At 34.8% G+C, this 16,012-nt stretch overlaps 1 protein-coding gene across 6 annotated transcripts in view; it reads right to left on the reverse strand.

The window, feature by feature from the left end:
* DMD (dystrophin) overlaps positions 1–16,012 on the reverse strand; it is a 2,248,143-nt gene that overhangs the window by 2,110,267 nt on the left and 121,864 nt on the right. For 5 of the 6 annotated variants that reach the window (XM_059157902.1, XM_059157904.1, XM_059157900.1 and 2 more), the window contains exon 1: positions 2,196–2,430. The exons of the other annotated variant lie outside the window; for it this stretch is intronic. In XM_059157902.1, the coding sequence (XP_059013885.1) occupies positions 2,196–2,226 (31 nt within the window). In that variant the 5' untranslated portion in view covers positions 2,227–2,430. Of the gene's footprint in view, positions 1–2,195; positions 2,431–16,012 lie in introns of those variants that run through there. 6 annotated transcript variants of the gene reach the window in all.

Below are 16,012 nucleotides of genomic sequence, written 5' to 3' on the forward strand. Positions count from 1 at the left end.
CACATCAAACTACCATGGTTCCTATATTTGCAGGGGAAGAAAGAATACTTTAATAAAAAATATGATAAATAATTTTTAATAAGTTAAGGGAATATTATGTACAGTAGAAGGTGGAAGGGGAAGGAAGCTTTTTTCTGGTGATAAAGCCATGATGGAAGATAATAAAACAGAATTTTTAAAAACCCTGACTTTTCCAAGACAACAAAGATTTAAATCTCTTTTATTAAACCACACAAGTGGTTAATAACTTGACAATTTGTTTCTCATGTAACAAATGACTTGGACTACAAGGATTTCAAATGAATACTTCAGAACCGAAGAGGAAGCTGTGTTAATATCTCTGTCCAAATTACAAATTTCTATCTCAGTACTGTCTAGCTGGAGTAGCGTCAATTAACACATTTTTTTTTCCTTAAATAACATAAATTTGCACAAACCACTTGGTAATCCTAAGTTTACAATAACTACTACATGTCATTCTCTATTGCATTTTCCATACTGTTTTGCCACGTAAGAGATACAGAAAACTTCTTTTTCAATTAAAAAATATATTATCCACTTAGATCAGCAATCTCTTTTTCAGAGTTAAGATGCCCTTAGAAGATGCTCTTAGAAGACTCTGGAAATGAAATCATTCTAAATGATGATTTTATTAGACCTTAAGATAATTTTTATCATTTAAAAAATTCCAATGAAATGTATATTTGCAATGAATTATTTGAGTGACTCTTTACAATGCAATATTTGAGCAATTTTAAAAGTAAACAATATTTATGTTTACACAGAGATCTTCTGGCAACTACTTTCATTAAAAACCACCCACATGTACTCTTACATTTTTCAAACTAAGCAATTAAAAATATCTCATAACAATGGATCAATCAATATGTGTGCATTGCAAATAGTATATGCTGTTGTCCTTTTGTAACATTAGTAAATGGGAAGGTTTTTCAACCAGAAAGCGATTCTGATGCTCACCAAATAAATTTATAAAATAAGGAAATGTCATTAAAAACATTTTAATACAAAATCTGGTAGCATCTAATGTGAATCAGTGAGCGCACAATGTTCATTTTTTTTGGCACAGAGGCCAAAGTTGTGCTGTGACCTTTTTACCAGAAGTTTTGAAGAATTACTTATTTGGACAGACTTATTTTCTTCATTGTTAAATATAGGCATCACCATCCTATCTGTTTCAGAATGGTATAATCCACCAGTCAAAGGCAGGATGAGGAGGGCAAGGTAATCCCCTCTCTCAATCTCTTTGGGACACACTGTACTACTCATATATTATGTTTATGTATTATTTTTACTATTGTGCCAGAGTCAGTTTCTAAATTTTTCTTTAGTCACCATGACTTTCTTAAAATAAACAAAATAGATACACTTTATAGAAAAGCCAAATGAAAAAACTTTACTGAAAAGCTAGGTCATCCTAGACATGGAACAACATGGTAAGCTTGCTATGAAATGATCAGAAGTCTCTCATGCTTATATGTTGTGTTCTCAACAAAAGCGTCTGGTCACTTGCCAGCAGAGAGCATATCACTATTTGTAAGACTTTTCATGATATTCTACAGAAAAGAATACTCAAAATACTAAATATAATATGAGAAAGGGATTTTTAAATTAAATATTTATCATCCTTTTCTCTGCCTCCATTTACCCATCACAATTCCTTTTGTTTTTTTAAATTTTTTTCCCCTGAGATGTGCCAGAGACAATTTTTTTAACCTTGAGGTCTCCACACATCATTCCACTACTGCAATTAGTTCATTGAAAATAAATAGCAGGTCACTGCCCCACATGCAACCATTACTGAACAGAAGATCAAATAATCAAGATAATAACTCAGATACACAAATAACTTCACAGCAATTAAAACAGTTTGTTACAAATACTCCAGGCCAGTTATGCATATTCTATTACTTCAGTGGTTTCTTAAAAGAGAAAGAGCTGCTTGATTATATTTGTGAAGAAAAAACTTTAAACTCTACCTCATTTCTACTGAAAAGTTCTCCCAGTGAGAAACATGTACACCTGCACACATATATGTATACAGGAAATATAAGATAACATATATTCTTATTCAAAAACTACTATAATAATTTAAAATCAATCTGCCTAATCAGTGAACTTGCCACAAAGTAAAATGTAAGCCATGGTAAAAATATTTTTAGTGACTTTGTACTTACAACAGTCCTCTACTTCTTCCCACCAAAGCATTTGGGGAAAAAAAGTGTATATCAAGGCAGCAAAAAAAGTCTTGTTAAATTTTCTCCCAACTTTAGTGCTCCAATAGGTTTAGAAACTTCAGCAGCCTTTTAAAAAAGAACACTTCAGTTTTTCCTATTCGTTTTTCTCTGAAGCTAATTGCCTCCAAGATCTGAGTCCTGTAAGGGGAAAGTGAGTGATCCCAACACTGAGTGAGTCAACATAGTAACTGATGCCAGGATTCTGTAGAGGCCCCTGGATATTTCAAATTCCAGGACCTGCGCAGAAGCAAGTGACCCGCCTTTTCTCTCAACTTGGTTTCCCATAATAGGACTGCCCATGGCCACTACATATAAGGTTGTGTTCCCAGCATGGCAAGCCCTGTGAAGTCAAATAATGTTCAACTGTGTTCTGATTAATATCCAAGCCATAACAGAACAGTGGACATAGTACTTGCTCTCACAGGCTTCTAAACATAAAAACTCTTCAGTATACAAAACAACAGTACTTTCTGTAATTATGCATGCACATTTCTAAAATAACAGCAGAAAATCTTCATCCAGAATAGACTTTGAAATGCCTTTCCTTTTTTTACCTTCTCAACACTAAAAATTTCACTCTACTGAACAAAAAGAATGCCCAGAATAATCTGCACTTGTTCTGTATCCACTGTCTACCAAACTTAATTTCTACCGTGGGGATCTTATCAAAAGTCAAGTATTGATGATGCCAAGAGTCTGATTAAGAAAAGCAACAGCAGAATGAAGCAGCTGAGCTCTGAAGGCAGAATGTGTATAGCTCTCAGGGGACAAGGCTTCTGCTAAAATAAAGAGTACTCTTATAATTGAACGAAGAAATCTTCCTAAAATGCTAAATTTCCATGGCACCTTATGAGAAAACTATACTAACGAATCACTCTTTCTTTGATTTCTTTGGTGGCAATTATTAAAATACCATTCTCTTGGACATTAAGTTAATTATTAATTACTTAATGGCTCTCAAAAGACATTTTCTGCTATAAGTGAACACACTTGTAATATGGTATTTGGCACGTTTGAAAACCATTCTTTGCCAATAGGAAGCTTCTTTAACTTATTTTTAACACAGCAGATGAGCCCAATATTTGTAAGAAACATTGGTTAAACTTTTTAGAAGGATTATTCTTTTTGCAATAATAATCTGTGCTAAAATTATTTAAGTGCTTTTATAATACCATTTGTTGAAGTGACAGACTCATTTTTTCTATGTCAAGCATTCAACTGCTTGGCACAGAAATAAATTGTAGATAAAAATAGAAAAAAAACCCGGCATACTGAATCAGAGCATGATGTTTACCTTAATCATTATGCATTTCATATTTTAGAATACCATTATCATAATATCACCATTCTCCCCAACAAAATATATATGAAATAAAGCATTAAGCTTAATTTGTAGATAATTGTATTTAAATTACTATTATTCAAAACAGATTTAAAATATTCTCCGTAGGTCATTTCATTTCCTCTTCTTAGAGTGGTCATCTAAGTATGTGTAGAAGCAATAATTTCACAAAACAAAATTAAAAAATGGTTTTTGATCAACATGGATCCACTTGAATAGTCTTCATGTTAATATGTGTTTTCCTGTGCTCATGGGTGTAATATCGCCCTGGATTTAAGTTCCTTTACACCTGTACTGTGAGTTTTCTATAGATATAAAGTCACATTTAAGCCAAGGCATATGCACAGCTCATCAGTGATTTGTAAAATGCTGTCTGTGAAGCATCAGCAACACACTGGAAATTTTTGGAAAAGACCTGAAAAATAAGAAACTCTGGGAGTAGGACCTAGTGCTCTATGTTTTACAGGTGACTCTAATACACAGCCAGTTTTGAAAAACTATGAAGTGTATGTGTCTAAAAACAACCGTGACTTCCAATATACCAAAATCTGATCTGGTTCATACCAAGTGCACCGAAAACAGGTAGATTTGAAGGTTCTCAGGTACATCTTGATGGTCTCTTAGCCTTAGCCAACAATCTGAATTTACTGGGCCCTGTAATAAATTCTACATCAATGTGGAACATTCCCCTTAAGGTTTTAAAATCTAGGCTAGAAGAAATATTTAACTTGAAAAAGTGAAAAGTACATAAAATAAAATTTAGCCCAAGTGGTGCTGGGAAAACTGGACAGCTATATGTAGAAGAATGAAACTCGACCATTCTCTTACACCGTACACAAAGATAAACTCGACAAGGATAAAAGACCTCAATGTGAGGCAGCAATCTATCAGAATCCTAGAGGAGAACATAGGCAGCAACCTCTTCGACATCAGCCACAGCAACTTCTTTCAAGATATGTCTCCAAAGGCAAAGGAAACAAAAGTGAAAATGAACTTTTAGGACTTCATCAAGATGAAAAGCTTATTCACAGAAAAGGAATCAGTGAACAAAATGAAGAGGCAACCCACGGAATGGGAGAAGATATTCGGGAATGACGGTACAGACAAAGGGTGGATATCCAAGATCTATAAAGAACTCCTCAAATTCAACACATACAAAAAAGATAATCATGTCAAAAAATGGGCAGGAGGGGCACCTGGGTGGCTCAGTGGGTTAAGCCTCTGCCTTTGGCTCAGGTCATGGTCTCAGGGTCCTGGGATTGAGCCCTGAGTCCGGCTCTCTGCTCTTTGCAGGGAGTCTGCTTCCCCCTCTCTCTGCCTGCTGCTATGCCTACTTGTGATCTCTCTGTGTGTCAAATAAATAAATAAAATCTTTAAAAAATAAAGGGGCAGAAGACATGAACAGACACTTCTCCAAAGAAGACACACAAATGGCTAACAGACACATGAAAAAATGTTCATCATCACTAGCCATCAAGGAGATTCAAATCAAAACCCATTGAGATACCACCTCAGACCAGTTAGAATGGCCAAAATCAACAAGACAGTAAACAAGTGCTGGAGAAGATGTGGAGAAAGGGGAACCTGCTTACACTGTTAGTGGGAATGCAAGTTGGTGCAGCCACTTTGGAGAACAGTGTGAAATTAAAAATAGAGCTTCCCTATGACCCTGCAATTGCACAACTGGGTATTTACCCCAAAGATACAGATGTAGTGAAAATGTACCCCAATGTTCATAGCAGCAATGGTCATAGTCACCAAACTATGGAAAGAACCAAGATGCCCTTCAGCGGGCGAATGGATAAGGAGGATGTGGTCCATATACACTATGGAGTATTATGCCTCCATCAGAAAGGATGAATACCCAACTTTTGTATCAACATGGATAGGACTGAAAGAGATTATGCTGAGTAAAATAAGTCAAGCAGACAGAGTCAATTATCATATGATTTCATTTATTTGTGGAGCATAAGGAATAACACGGAGGACATGGGAAGATGAAGAGAAGAAGGGAGTTGAAGGAAATTGGAAGGGGAGATGAACCATGAGAGACTTTGGACTCTGAGAGACAAACTGAGGGTTTTGGAGGGGAGGGGAGTGAGAGTTTGGGTTAGCCTGGTGGTAGGTATTATGGAGGGCATGCATTGCATGGATCACTGGGTGTGGTGCATAAACAATGAATTCTGGAACACTGAAATTAAATAAATAAATAAATAAAAATTTTTGAAAATATTAGCCCAAATACAATGAACTCCAATTCAGACCTTGTCCTATTTTCCTATGGTCCTTAGTCACTTACCTCTCTCATTTAGTCCTCAGGATAACTACGTTGCTGAGGTCTTAGGAAACCCCATATAAAGATGACTGGTCAAATCAATTTATGCAAATCTCCAGTGTTAGTAATTGGCAGAGCACAAATTTTTAAAATTTATCTTTTTATGAGATAGATTACATATTCACAAAAAGGTGGTGAGAAGTGTAAAGAGGGGTCCCATTTACTCTTCATTCAGTGTCCTCAGTTACATTTAAGCAAACTATTATGCAATTTCAAAACCAGCAAACTGACATCAATGCAATATGTATATATGTCTTCCATTATATAGTACTGTACACTGGAGTAACTGTAGCTTCAGTCATTACATAGATCCTGCAAAATCGTTCCCTCATCACAAAGATCTTCCTTCTCCTCTCTCTTTGCAGTCATATCAACCACCACTTCCCAGACTGTGCTCTAGCACCAGCACCTGCTAATTTGGTCTGCATCACTTGTATCATTTCAAGAATTTTAGAAAAAAATGGAATTATTTGATATCAGCTTTTTTCAATTGGCATAATGTCCTAGAGATCTATACAAGTTGTTATCTGCCTCAGTAGCTTGCTTAATTTTATTGTGAGTGGTATTCCATGTTAATTGTGTACTACCGTTTCTGTAGTCATTCATTTATTGTTGGTAGTTGTGGTTATTTTTTGTTTGGGGTTACTACAAATAAAGGTGCAAAACAGTCATGCACATATTTTTCATTTATCTGGGATTAATGCCCAGGACTAAAGTTGTTGGTCCATATGGCAAATGTATGTTTACTATTTTTTAAAATCTATTATGTTATGTTAGTCACCATAGAGTAAATCATTAGTTTTTTGATGTACTGTTCCATGATTCATTGTTTGTGTGTAACACCCAGTGCTCTCTGAACACATGCCCTCCTTAATACCCATCACTGGGCCAACCCATACCCCTTCCACTCTCCCCTCTAAAACCCTCAGTCTTTTTTCCCGTAGTCCATAGTCTCTTATGGTTCATCTCCCGCTCTGATTCCCCCCCTTCATTTTCCCCTTCCTTCTCCTAATATCCTCCATGCCATTCCTTATGTTCCACAACTAAGTAAAACCAAATGTGTGTTGACTTTTTGTGCGTGTTATGTTAGTCACCATACAATACATAATTAGTTTTTGATGTTGTGTTCCAAGAATGTTTACTTTTTAAAGAAACTGCCAAAACATTATCTGGAGGGTCTGTTCCATTTTACATATCTGCCAGCAATGTGAGTGATCCATTGTCTCTGTATCCTCTGTAGCTTTTGGTATTGTCAATTTTATAGTTTTTATTTTTTTCAGCATTAAGCATGTAGAGATATATTATGGTGGTTTTATCTTGAATTACCTGAATGGTTAATGACATTGAACATACTTTCTCATGCTTATTTGCCATCTGAATCCACTCTTCTGTGAAACGGCTGTCCATGTCTTTTGCTTATTTTGCAATTAAATACCTTTTGTTTTAATTATTATTTTTTGAGTGTTCTTTATATATCCTAGATATGAGTCCTTTGTTAGGTGCTGTGCAAATAGTTTCTCCCAGTTTGTAGCTTGTCTTTTCATCTTTAACAGTGAAATTCCAATGGAAAATTGTTTAACTTTTCTCAAGTCTGATTTATTGAATTTTTTTTTTTCTTTTATGGATGATACTTTTGGTTTCAGGTCTAAAAACTTTTCACCAAGCCATGATTCATTATTTCCTGTGTTTTTTTCTGCTAAATTTTAAAATCATTTTATATTTGCATTTAAATCTATGATTGGGTTCACTTTTGTATGAGGTGTGGGGTTTACATAGATTTCTTTTTTCTTACAGATTTCCAGTTGCTCCAACAGCATTTCTTGAAAAGACTATCCTTCTTCCACTGAATAACTTTTGTACCTTTGTCAAAATCCAGTTGGACATATTTGTGGGAATCTACCTTTGGGATGTCATGTCTGTCCTATTGATTTGTTTGCCTAGCTCTCTGCCAATATCTCATCACCTCAGTTACTCTAGTTACATAACACTCCCAAGCATTAGAATTATTCTTTCCACTTTAGTATTCTTTTCCAAAACCATTTTAGAAATTCTCGATCCTGTGTCTTACCTTACAAATTTTAGAATAAGCTTCTAATAATAGTCATACAGCTTAGACTTAAAAAAAAAATCTTTCTCATATTTTGATGGGGATTGCATTACATAGATAGATGAATTTGGGGAGAAATAACATTTCAACTATGCTGTACCTTTTAATTATGAATGGCAGATACTTTTTTGAAAAGATTTTATTTATTTATTTCAGAGAAAGAGAGAGAGAGAAAATACAAGCAGGCAGAGCAGCAGGCGGAGGGAGGGGGAGAAGCAGGCTTCCCATGGGGCAGGGAGCCTGATGAAGGGCTTGATTCCAGGACCCTGGGATCATAAGCTGAGCTGAAAGCTTATGCTTAACCCACTGAGCCATAGAGGCATCATAAAAAGCATATTAAACATCATATACTTCTAAGATCTAGGTCATCTTTAATTTATATCATCATGCTGTGCTTTCTAACAGTGCTTTGTATTGTGATTGGGTTGTTTTTTCACATTTCTAACATGCCTACGATGGTATGACTTATATATGTAGTTGTACAAAGAAAGGGGAAAGAGCACAGTCTGTCAAATGACAGTTTTGAAAAAGGACATTAAAAAATAAATGTATATAACTAAACATGCACTGTACATGTATGCTTTGGAAATGATTTTAAATGATAAGGTTATAAATCTTACATATGAACTCCTAAGACTTCACTTCTGAAAGAATACAAAACTTACTTTTACTCTGCTGAAGGCTTGCATCAGCACGTTTTTCATTTTCTTTCTTTAACCTACAGATGTAAGATACATGTTATAAAAATGAAGACTGGTCCTTTCTTATATTCTAATATCAACCAGTAATTTCTATATCCTAAGATGAGTGGAAGATTAATTAGAAAGGACTAATTATGGTAAACTTCAAAGCAGACAAGAAAGGAATTCCTAACAAACTGAAAACCCTAACCACAGTATTTTATATAAACTATGAGGGGTCTGAGTCATTTTTCACACTGATTCAATTATTAAACATAATTTTAAGCACTACGAATAAATAGGGCATCACAGGATAAATAAGCTAGGGAAAAAACAGACTTAGTAGCTAAGATATTTAACTAAAGCTCACGAATTTATGATTTGGAAAAAATATAATTTCTGGGCCATTTCTGCATCTCTTCCCTATAATAATCCATATTGGCTGAAATATTACACATTCTATTAAGACATGTATTTCTTAGATGTTTTTAAAAAATCTCTTTAGATAAATCCAATTGAGAAATGTGCTAGTCACAGGTAATTTATTATCACTGAACCCACACAAAATAAGGTACACAGAATTCAGTCAACTGGGTGCTTGTAAACAAAAAAGCTTGCTGGAAATCTGATAGTAGTTCCATTAAAACTATTGATTAATTTGAGGGATAACTGCTTTTTACTATGTTATAGTTCATAGTCCATGAACACAACATTTATCTCCTTTTATTTAGGTCTGTTTTATTTCATCCTGTTTTTTTGTTCATGGCCTATAGATTCTGTATGTTTTGTTAGATTCCCAAACATTTCTCTCTCTCTCTCTCTCTTTGTAGTGACTAGAGAAAATTACATTTTATTTTATTTGGAGATTTATTTATTTTAGAGAGAAAGAGCACAAATGGGAAGGGCAGAAGGAGAGGGAGAAAGATTGTTGAGCAGACCTCCTGGTGGAGCAGGGAGCCAGATGTGGGGCTTGATCTCATAACCCTGAGATCACAACCTGAGTGGGAACCAAGAGGTGGCCTTCCAAATGACTGCACCACCCTGGTGCCCCAGAAAATTACATTTAAAATTTTAGTTTCCAGAAGCTCAATTCTTACATACAGAAATACAATTGGTTTTTATAGTTGATCTTTTGTCCTGAGATCTTGATGAACTCATTATTTCTATGAGTAATTTTATAGAATCCCTAGGATACTTTACAGAGCCCCATCATAACATCTGCAAACAGGAATGATTTTAAGTTCTCCATACTTATTTGCATGTTTTTATTCACTTTTCTTGCATCTTTGTGCTGCCTCGAACATCCAGTAGGCTGAAAACAAACATCTTTGCCTTGATCCTCCCAACAGGAAGAAAGCATTAAAACATTTCACATTATGATGTTAGCTATAGAATTTTGTAGATGTTCCTTATCAAGTTGAGAAAGTTCTCCTGTATTCTTAGTTTTCTGAGAATTTTTATCACGAATGGGTACTAAATTTTATCAAACCTTTTTGTCTGCTTCAGTAAGATCGTGTGTATGTGTGTTAGCTAGTTAATATAACTTAAAACATTCTGTTAGGGATTGTTGTGTTTGTATACATGTGAAGGATGGTCTGTAGTGTTTTTGTTTTGTGCTGTTTGTCTAGTTTCGGTATCAGAGAACTTCCTGTGTCATAAAATGTGTTTGGCAATGTTGCCTCCTTTTCTATTCTTCTGGACTTTGACAGGTCTTTTCTTTAATCACATGAAAAATGTCATGCCATTTCCCATTTCATTCTGGATTCTATGGTTTCTCATAAAAAATCCTGTCATTTGAATGTTTGTTGTTGTTGTTGTTGTTTGCCTATAGACAGTGTCTTTTGTCTTTTACTATTTTCAATATTTTTTTTCTTTATCACTAGCTTTCAGAAGTTTGACTGTAATGAGTATATTGCATGGATTTCCTTGGGCTTATCTTCTCTGTTCAGTCAGCTTTCTGTATCTATAGGTTTATGTCTTTTTCCAGATTTGGTTTTTTTTTCAGTCTTTATTTCTTTGGGCACTTGTTCAGCAACACTTTATTTTTTTCTCTCTTTTCAGGACTCCAATGATCATAGATCTTTTATTATGATCCCAGAGGTCACCAAGGATCTATTCAGTTTCCATCAGCCTATCTTATTTCTTTCTCAGACTAAGTAATTTCTACTGTTCTATCTTCCTGTTCATGGATTTTCCCCTTTGCCCCCTCTAGTCTGATTTTGAGACCATCCACTGAATTTTATTTTGATTTCTGTATTTTTCAGTTCTAAAACTTCATTTTGTTCTATATGTCTTCTATTTCTTCCTGAGACGTTCTATTTTTTATTTGTTGCAAGTTTGTAATTGCTTATTGAACCATTTTTTATGATGGTTGCTTTAATATCCTTGGCAGATAATTCTATCACCTGTGTCATTTTGATGTAAGTGACTGTCGTCTTTTTTTTTCATTCAAGTTGTGATTTTCTTTTTTCTTGGTTTGATGAGTGATTTTAAATATAAACCTGGACATTTAGGGTATTATGTTGTCAGACTCTGCATCTTATTGAAATCTTCTTTTTTATATAGCCTCTTCTTATACTCCTTTGGTGGAACACGGGAAGCGGGATATTCATTTGTTATTGTTAGGTGGAGCTAGAAGTTCAGACTTGCCATTCAACCTATGTTGAGACGTGAGATTATTTCTTTCTATGTGTGCAATGTATATTTCTTTAACATCACTTTAATGACCATTAAAAATAGTAAATGGATCTCTGGAACATTGGATTCGTTCTGAAACATTCACATTTTTTCCCACTAGACAGGAAAATAGCTACAACTTGTGAAATGGAAAGTACTTCTTAACTCATATTTCCATAATGATGTCTCTGACATGTGCAAAATGATTCTATTTCAGAAGTTGGTACTACATAGCAATGCTTTCTAGAGGGTCAAGACAGAACACTTACTAAATATAAAAACCCCAAAGTAATTTATCTGTGATGTAAAAACAATAGCTGTATAATTCATGTATTGATCTTCAACCATTTTAGGAGGTAAATGTGTAGAAATTAATGATGATAATTAAAGATTTATGAGTGAAACAAAAATAGTATAAGCACAAAGAAATTAAAGACATTGATGTTGGTGTGCTGAGAATCAGTACCCAGATTTAAGAGCTGAATTTTTTATATTCTATTGGCCAAGGTCCTGGCAGGAAATATGCAGACACAAAAGCATTTAACAGAAAACAATTTGTTAAAACAACTATGGACAAAGGTGTAGGCAGGTTGATGAGGCTGAAAGAAAGTGAGTCATCCAGGTAATATCAAAAGTGGCAAAGTGTTTCCACCGCCGGGCCTGATGGGTCAAAGGGAGAGAACAATGTTGTCGGAACAGTAAGAGACACACAAAATCATGACCAGAACTTTATAGAGGAGCATACAAAGTAACAAATAAATGCCCTAAATTTTCCCCCTGTCCTCTGATGTGCTGGTGTCACACAATTTGCTGATGGCATGCAAGAGGCTGAGGTGACGGAGATGAAGAGCTAACCTTCCCAGGGCAAAGAGTAGGACACAGAATGTCATAAAATGGATGAAGTAGTGGGGAGTAGGGCTAATCATACAAGTGAAGAATTATTAGCATGTGGGCTCAGGGCTACTCTATCAGTGTCAGGAGGATATTCATTAACATGATACCCCAGTGGAAAATATGTTATGAAATGAATAGGCCCACAATGTAGTCTTTGCCTTCATTTTTCAACACTGTATTACATCTCTCTGAACCCCCCTGAAGTGTTCTGAGGTACTTTCCTACCATGATAGCTCAAATTATTCCCCAAATTCATCATATATCTTCTCCTTGCATGCTGCTTTGTACATTAGTGGCATGCATAATAAATCAACTAGATATATGTTTCATATGTGTCTTACCTGCTAGAATGCAAACTCAATCGGAAAAAAAATGTTGTAACTTCCTTTTGAATTACTTCACTCCCATTGCTTATTACTTTGTTATATATACAGTTTATATATTTCTGCTTATAATTTCTTCTTTTTCTTTTGTCTGTGTACTGTTGGGTTCCTTATTCTTCTGGGCTTTATTTACATTTTTACCTTCTCTATGAAGATTTTTTTTTGAGGTTTTCCTCATCCCCATTTGTAGTTGAGTCTAATGATATGAATGTACCTTTGCTACTCAGTTATAAACTTCTTGATGTTAAAGAGTTATTACCATTTATTGTTGACATCACTAGTTCTCAAAAGTGTACTGGGTTTAATAGGGCCTCAATGGTATCAGCTAGAAAAAAGAAAACAGGCATGAGGGAGGAAGACAGGAATTTACATCACAGATAATTTTAATATGCAAAATAAAGGTTCAATTCTTTGAGCATAGCAAAGCAAATCTGTTTACAAATATATGTTAGGAGAGATTCTGAACCTTGCCATTGTGGGATGACCACAGTATTGAATTCTCATTGAAAACAATGGTACTAGGTAGGGAATGAATGAATATGCATTTATTTATCAAATACTAATTAGGACCAAATTTTCTACATTGAGGATATAAGGAAATAACTCCTGATCCTTGTCCTCAAGGGGGTTATGCTTGACATGTATTAAAAGAAAATACATTTTAATCTATTTGTTAATTAATGAACTCACATAAACTAAAGGATGATGTCTGAGAGAGGTGCCTATAAAGGAAGAGGATTTTAAAGATAATACCACATGCACCGCCTACCATAAAAGATTTCCATATCAGTGAAATAAGGCATTGAATTGAAAAAGCTGCTCCTCTTAAATGCATGCATTAGAAAAGAAGAAATTAGTAATCCAAGCTCTCACCTCGAGAATCTAAAAATAAAGAACAAAATAAAATCTACAACAAGAACAATGAAGGAAATAATAAAGAGGAGAAAACCATAACATTGAAAACAGAAAAACAATAGAAAAAAATCAATGAAACAAAGAGCTCATTCTTCAAAAAGATCAGTGAAATTGACAAAGTGCTAACAAATGAGTGACAAAGGGAAAAAAACTGAAGGCATACAAATTAAGAATGAAATAGGATATCACTATAGACTGGGCAGACATAAAAAAGATAATAAGGGAATACTATGCACAATCATTCACACACATATTTGACAATTTTGATACAATGGACCAATTCTTCATAAAGCACAAACTACTGCAAATCACCCAGTACAAAACAGATAATTTGAACAGGCATCTAACCAATAAGGAAATGGAACTCATAATTTAAGAACTTCTGAAAAGTACATCTTCATGTTAGTATGGTTTCAGTGGGAAATTATACCAAACTTTTAAAGAAGGACCAACACCAATTTTATATTAACTATTCCAGAAAATGGAAGAGAAAGCAATAATTCTGAATATATTAGAATTTGACTAATTTCAATACCTATGTGTGAAATAAACTCTAAAAAAATAGGAACAGAAGGGATCTTCCTTAGCTTAATAAAAGCACCCAAATAAATCTTACAGCTAAGTCCATACTTTACAGTGAAAGATTAAATGCTTTTTCCCAAATATAGTGAACACATCAAGAATGTATACTTAATACTGTTATTGAACAGAGGGCTGAAAGTTTTAACTAGTGCAAAGAGACAACACAAGAAAATAAGTCCAGGGGCGCCTGGGTGGCTCAGTGGGTTAAGCCGCTGCCTTCGGCTCGGGTCATGATCTCAGGGTGCTGGGATCGAGTCCCGCATCGGGCTCTCTGCTCAGTGGGGAGCCTGCTTCCCCTTCTTTCTCTGCCTAACTCTCTGCCTACTTGTGATCTCTCTCTGTCAAATAAATAAATAAAATCTTTTAAAAAAAAAAAAAAAAGAAAAGAAGTCCATACAGATGGGAAAGGAAGATATAACACTGTTGCTTACAAGCAGATGGGATGAATACAAAAATTCCAAGCAATGTACAAGGAAAAAAATAGCTCCTGAAACTAATAAGTGAGTTCACTGAGGTAGCATAATTCAAGATAAAAGTACAAAAATCAATTGTAATTTTACATACTAGCAATGAACATGTGGATACTGAAATGAAATATGGTAGTCGTTACTCTCTCACAAAAAAAAAAAAAAAAAGTAGGTGTTAATCTAACGCAACACATACTCTACATATATGGTGAAAAACACAAAATGCTATAGAAATAAATCAAAGAACATCTAAATAGCTGGGGAAAAATGCAATGTTCATTGGAAGACTCAACATAGTCATTTTTACTCAAACTAATATACAGCTTTAACACACCTCCCTTCAAAATCCCAGCAAGATTTTTGTTGTTGTTGTTGGTATAGACAAGATCATTCTAAAAGTTACATGGAAAGGCAATAAAACTAGAATAATTACAACAAAGTTGAAAAGGAAGAATAAAGAAGAAGTTAATCAGATTTTCAAACTTATAGCTACTAGAATCCAGAGAGCATGGCAGTGGTGGCTGGACCAACTCAAAGATCAGCAGAAGATGAGAAAACCACACAAATATGGCCACGTGATTTCGACAAAGATCCAAGAACAGTTCGATGGAACAAAGATAGCTTTTTTACAAATGGTGCTAGAACACTTACTTAAGTTCACCACCTTAAACAAAATTAACTAATAATGGATGAGTTTAAATGTCAAGCACGAAACTCTAAGTATTTTTAAAATACATACATAAGAAAAATCATCTGGATCTAGGGCTAGGCAGAGTTTTTATATTTTACACTAACAGCATGGTTCACATAAGGAAGAACTAATTAACCAGATAGGAACAAAAATTTTAACTTGTTCTTAAGGGGAAAAAAAGACAAGCAAAGGTAGAATATGTCTGCAAACCACATATTCAGCCAACGACTGGGTTCTAGAATATATAAATAATTCATAAGACATAGAAGTAAAACAAAAGCACCCCTCCAGATTGAATGAGAAAATGGAGAAAAGACATGGAGAGACGACATTTCACCACATAAGCAGCAGATGGCAAATAAGGTGATGAAAAGATACTGTCATCAGCATGAGGGGGATGCAAAACAAAATCACAAAGAGATCCAACTATTTACACATCAGAATGGCTAAGTCAGAAAATAGTGACAATATTACATGTTGCCAAGAACGTATAGAAACTGGGTTACTCAGTGTCCCTAGGAGTGTAGGATGGTCCAGCTACTGTGGAGAAGAGCTTGGCAGCTTTGTCAACCCTCAACATGTAAATGCCATGTGACCCAGAAATTCCACTCAAAGGTATTAACCCCAGAGAAATGAAAAGTCTTGTTCACACAAAGACTTGCACGTGAGCATTTAGAACAGATGT

This window comes from Mustela lutreola, chromosome X (genome assembly GCF_030435805.1).
Source record: "Mustela lutreola isolate mMusLut2 chromosome X, mMusLut2.pri, whole genome shotgun sequence".
NCBI classification, from domain to species: Eukaryota; Metazoa; Chordata; class Mammalia; order Carnivora; family Mustelidae; genus Mustela; species Mustela lutreola.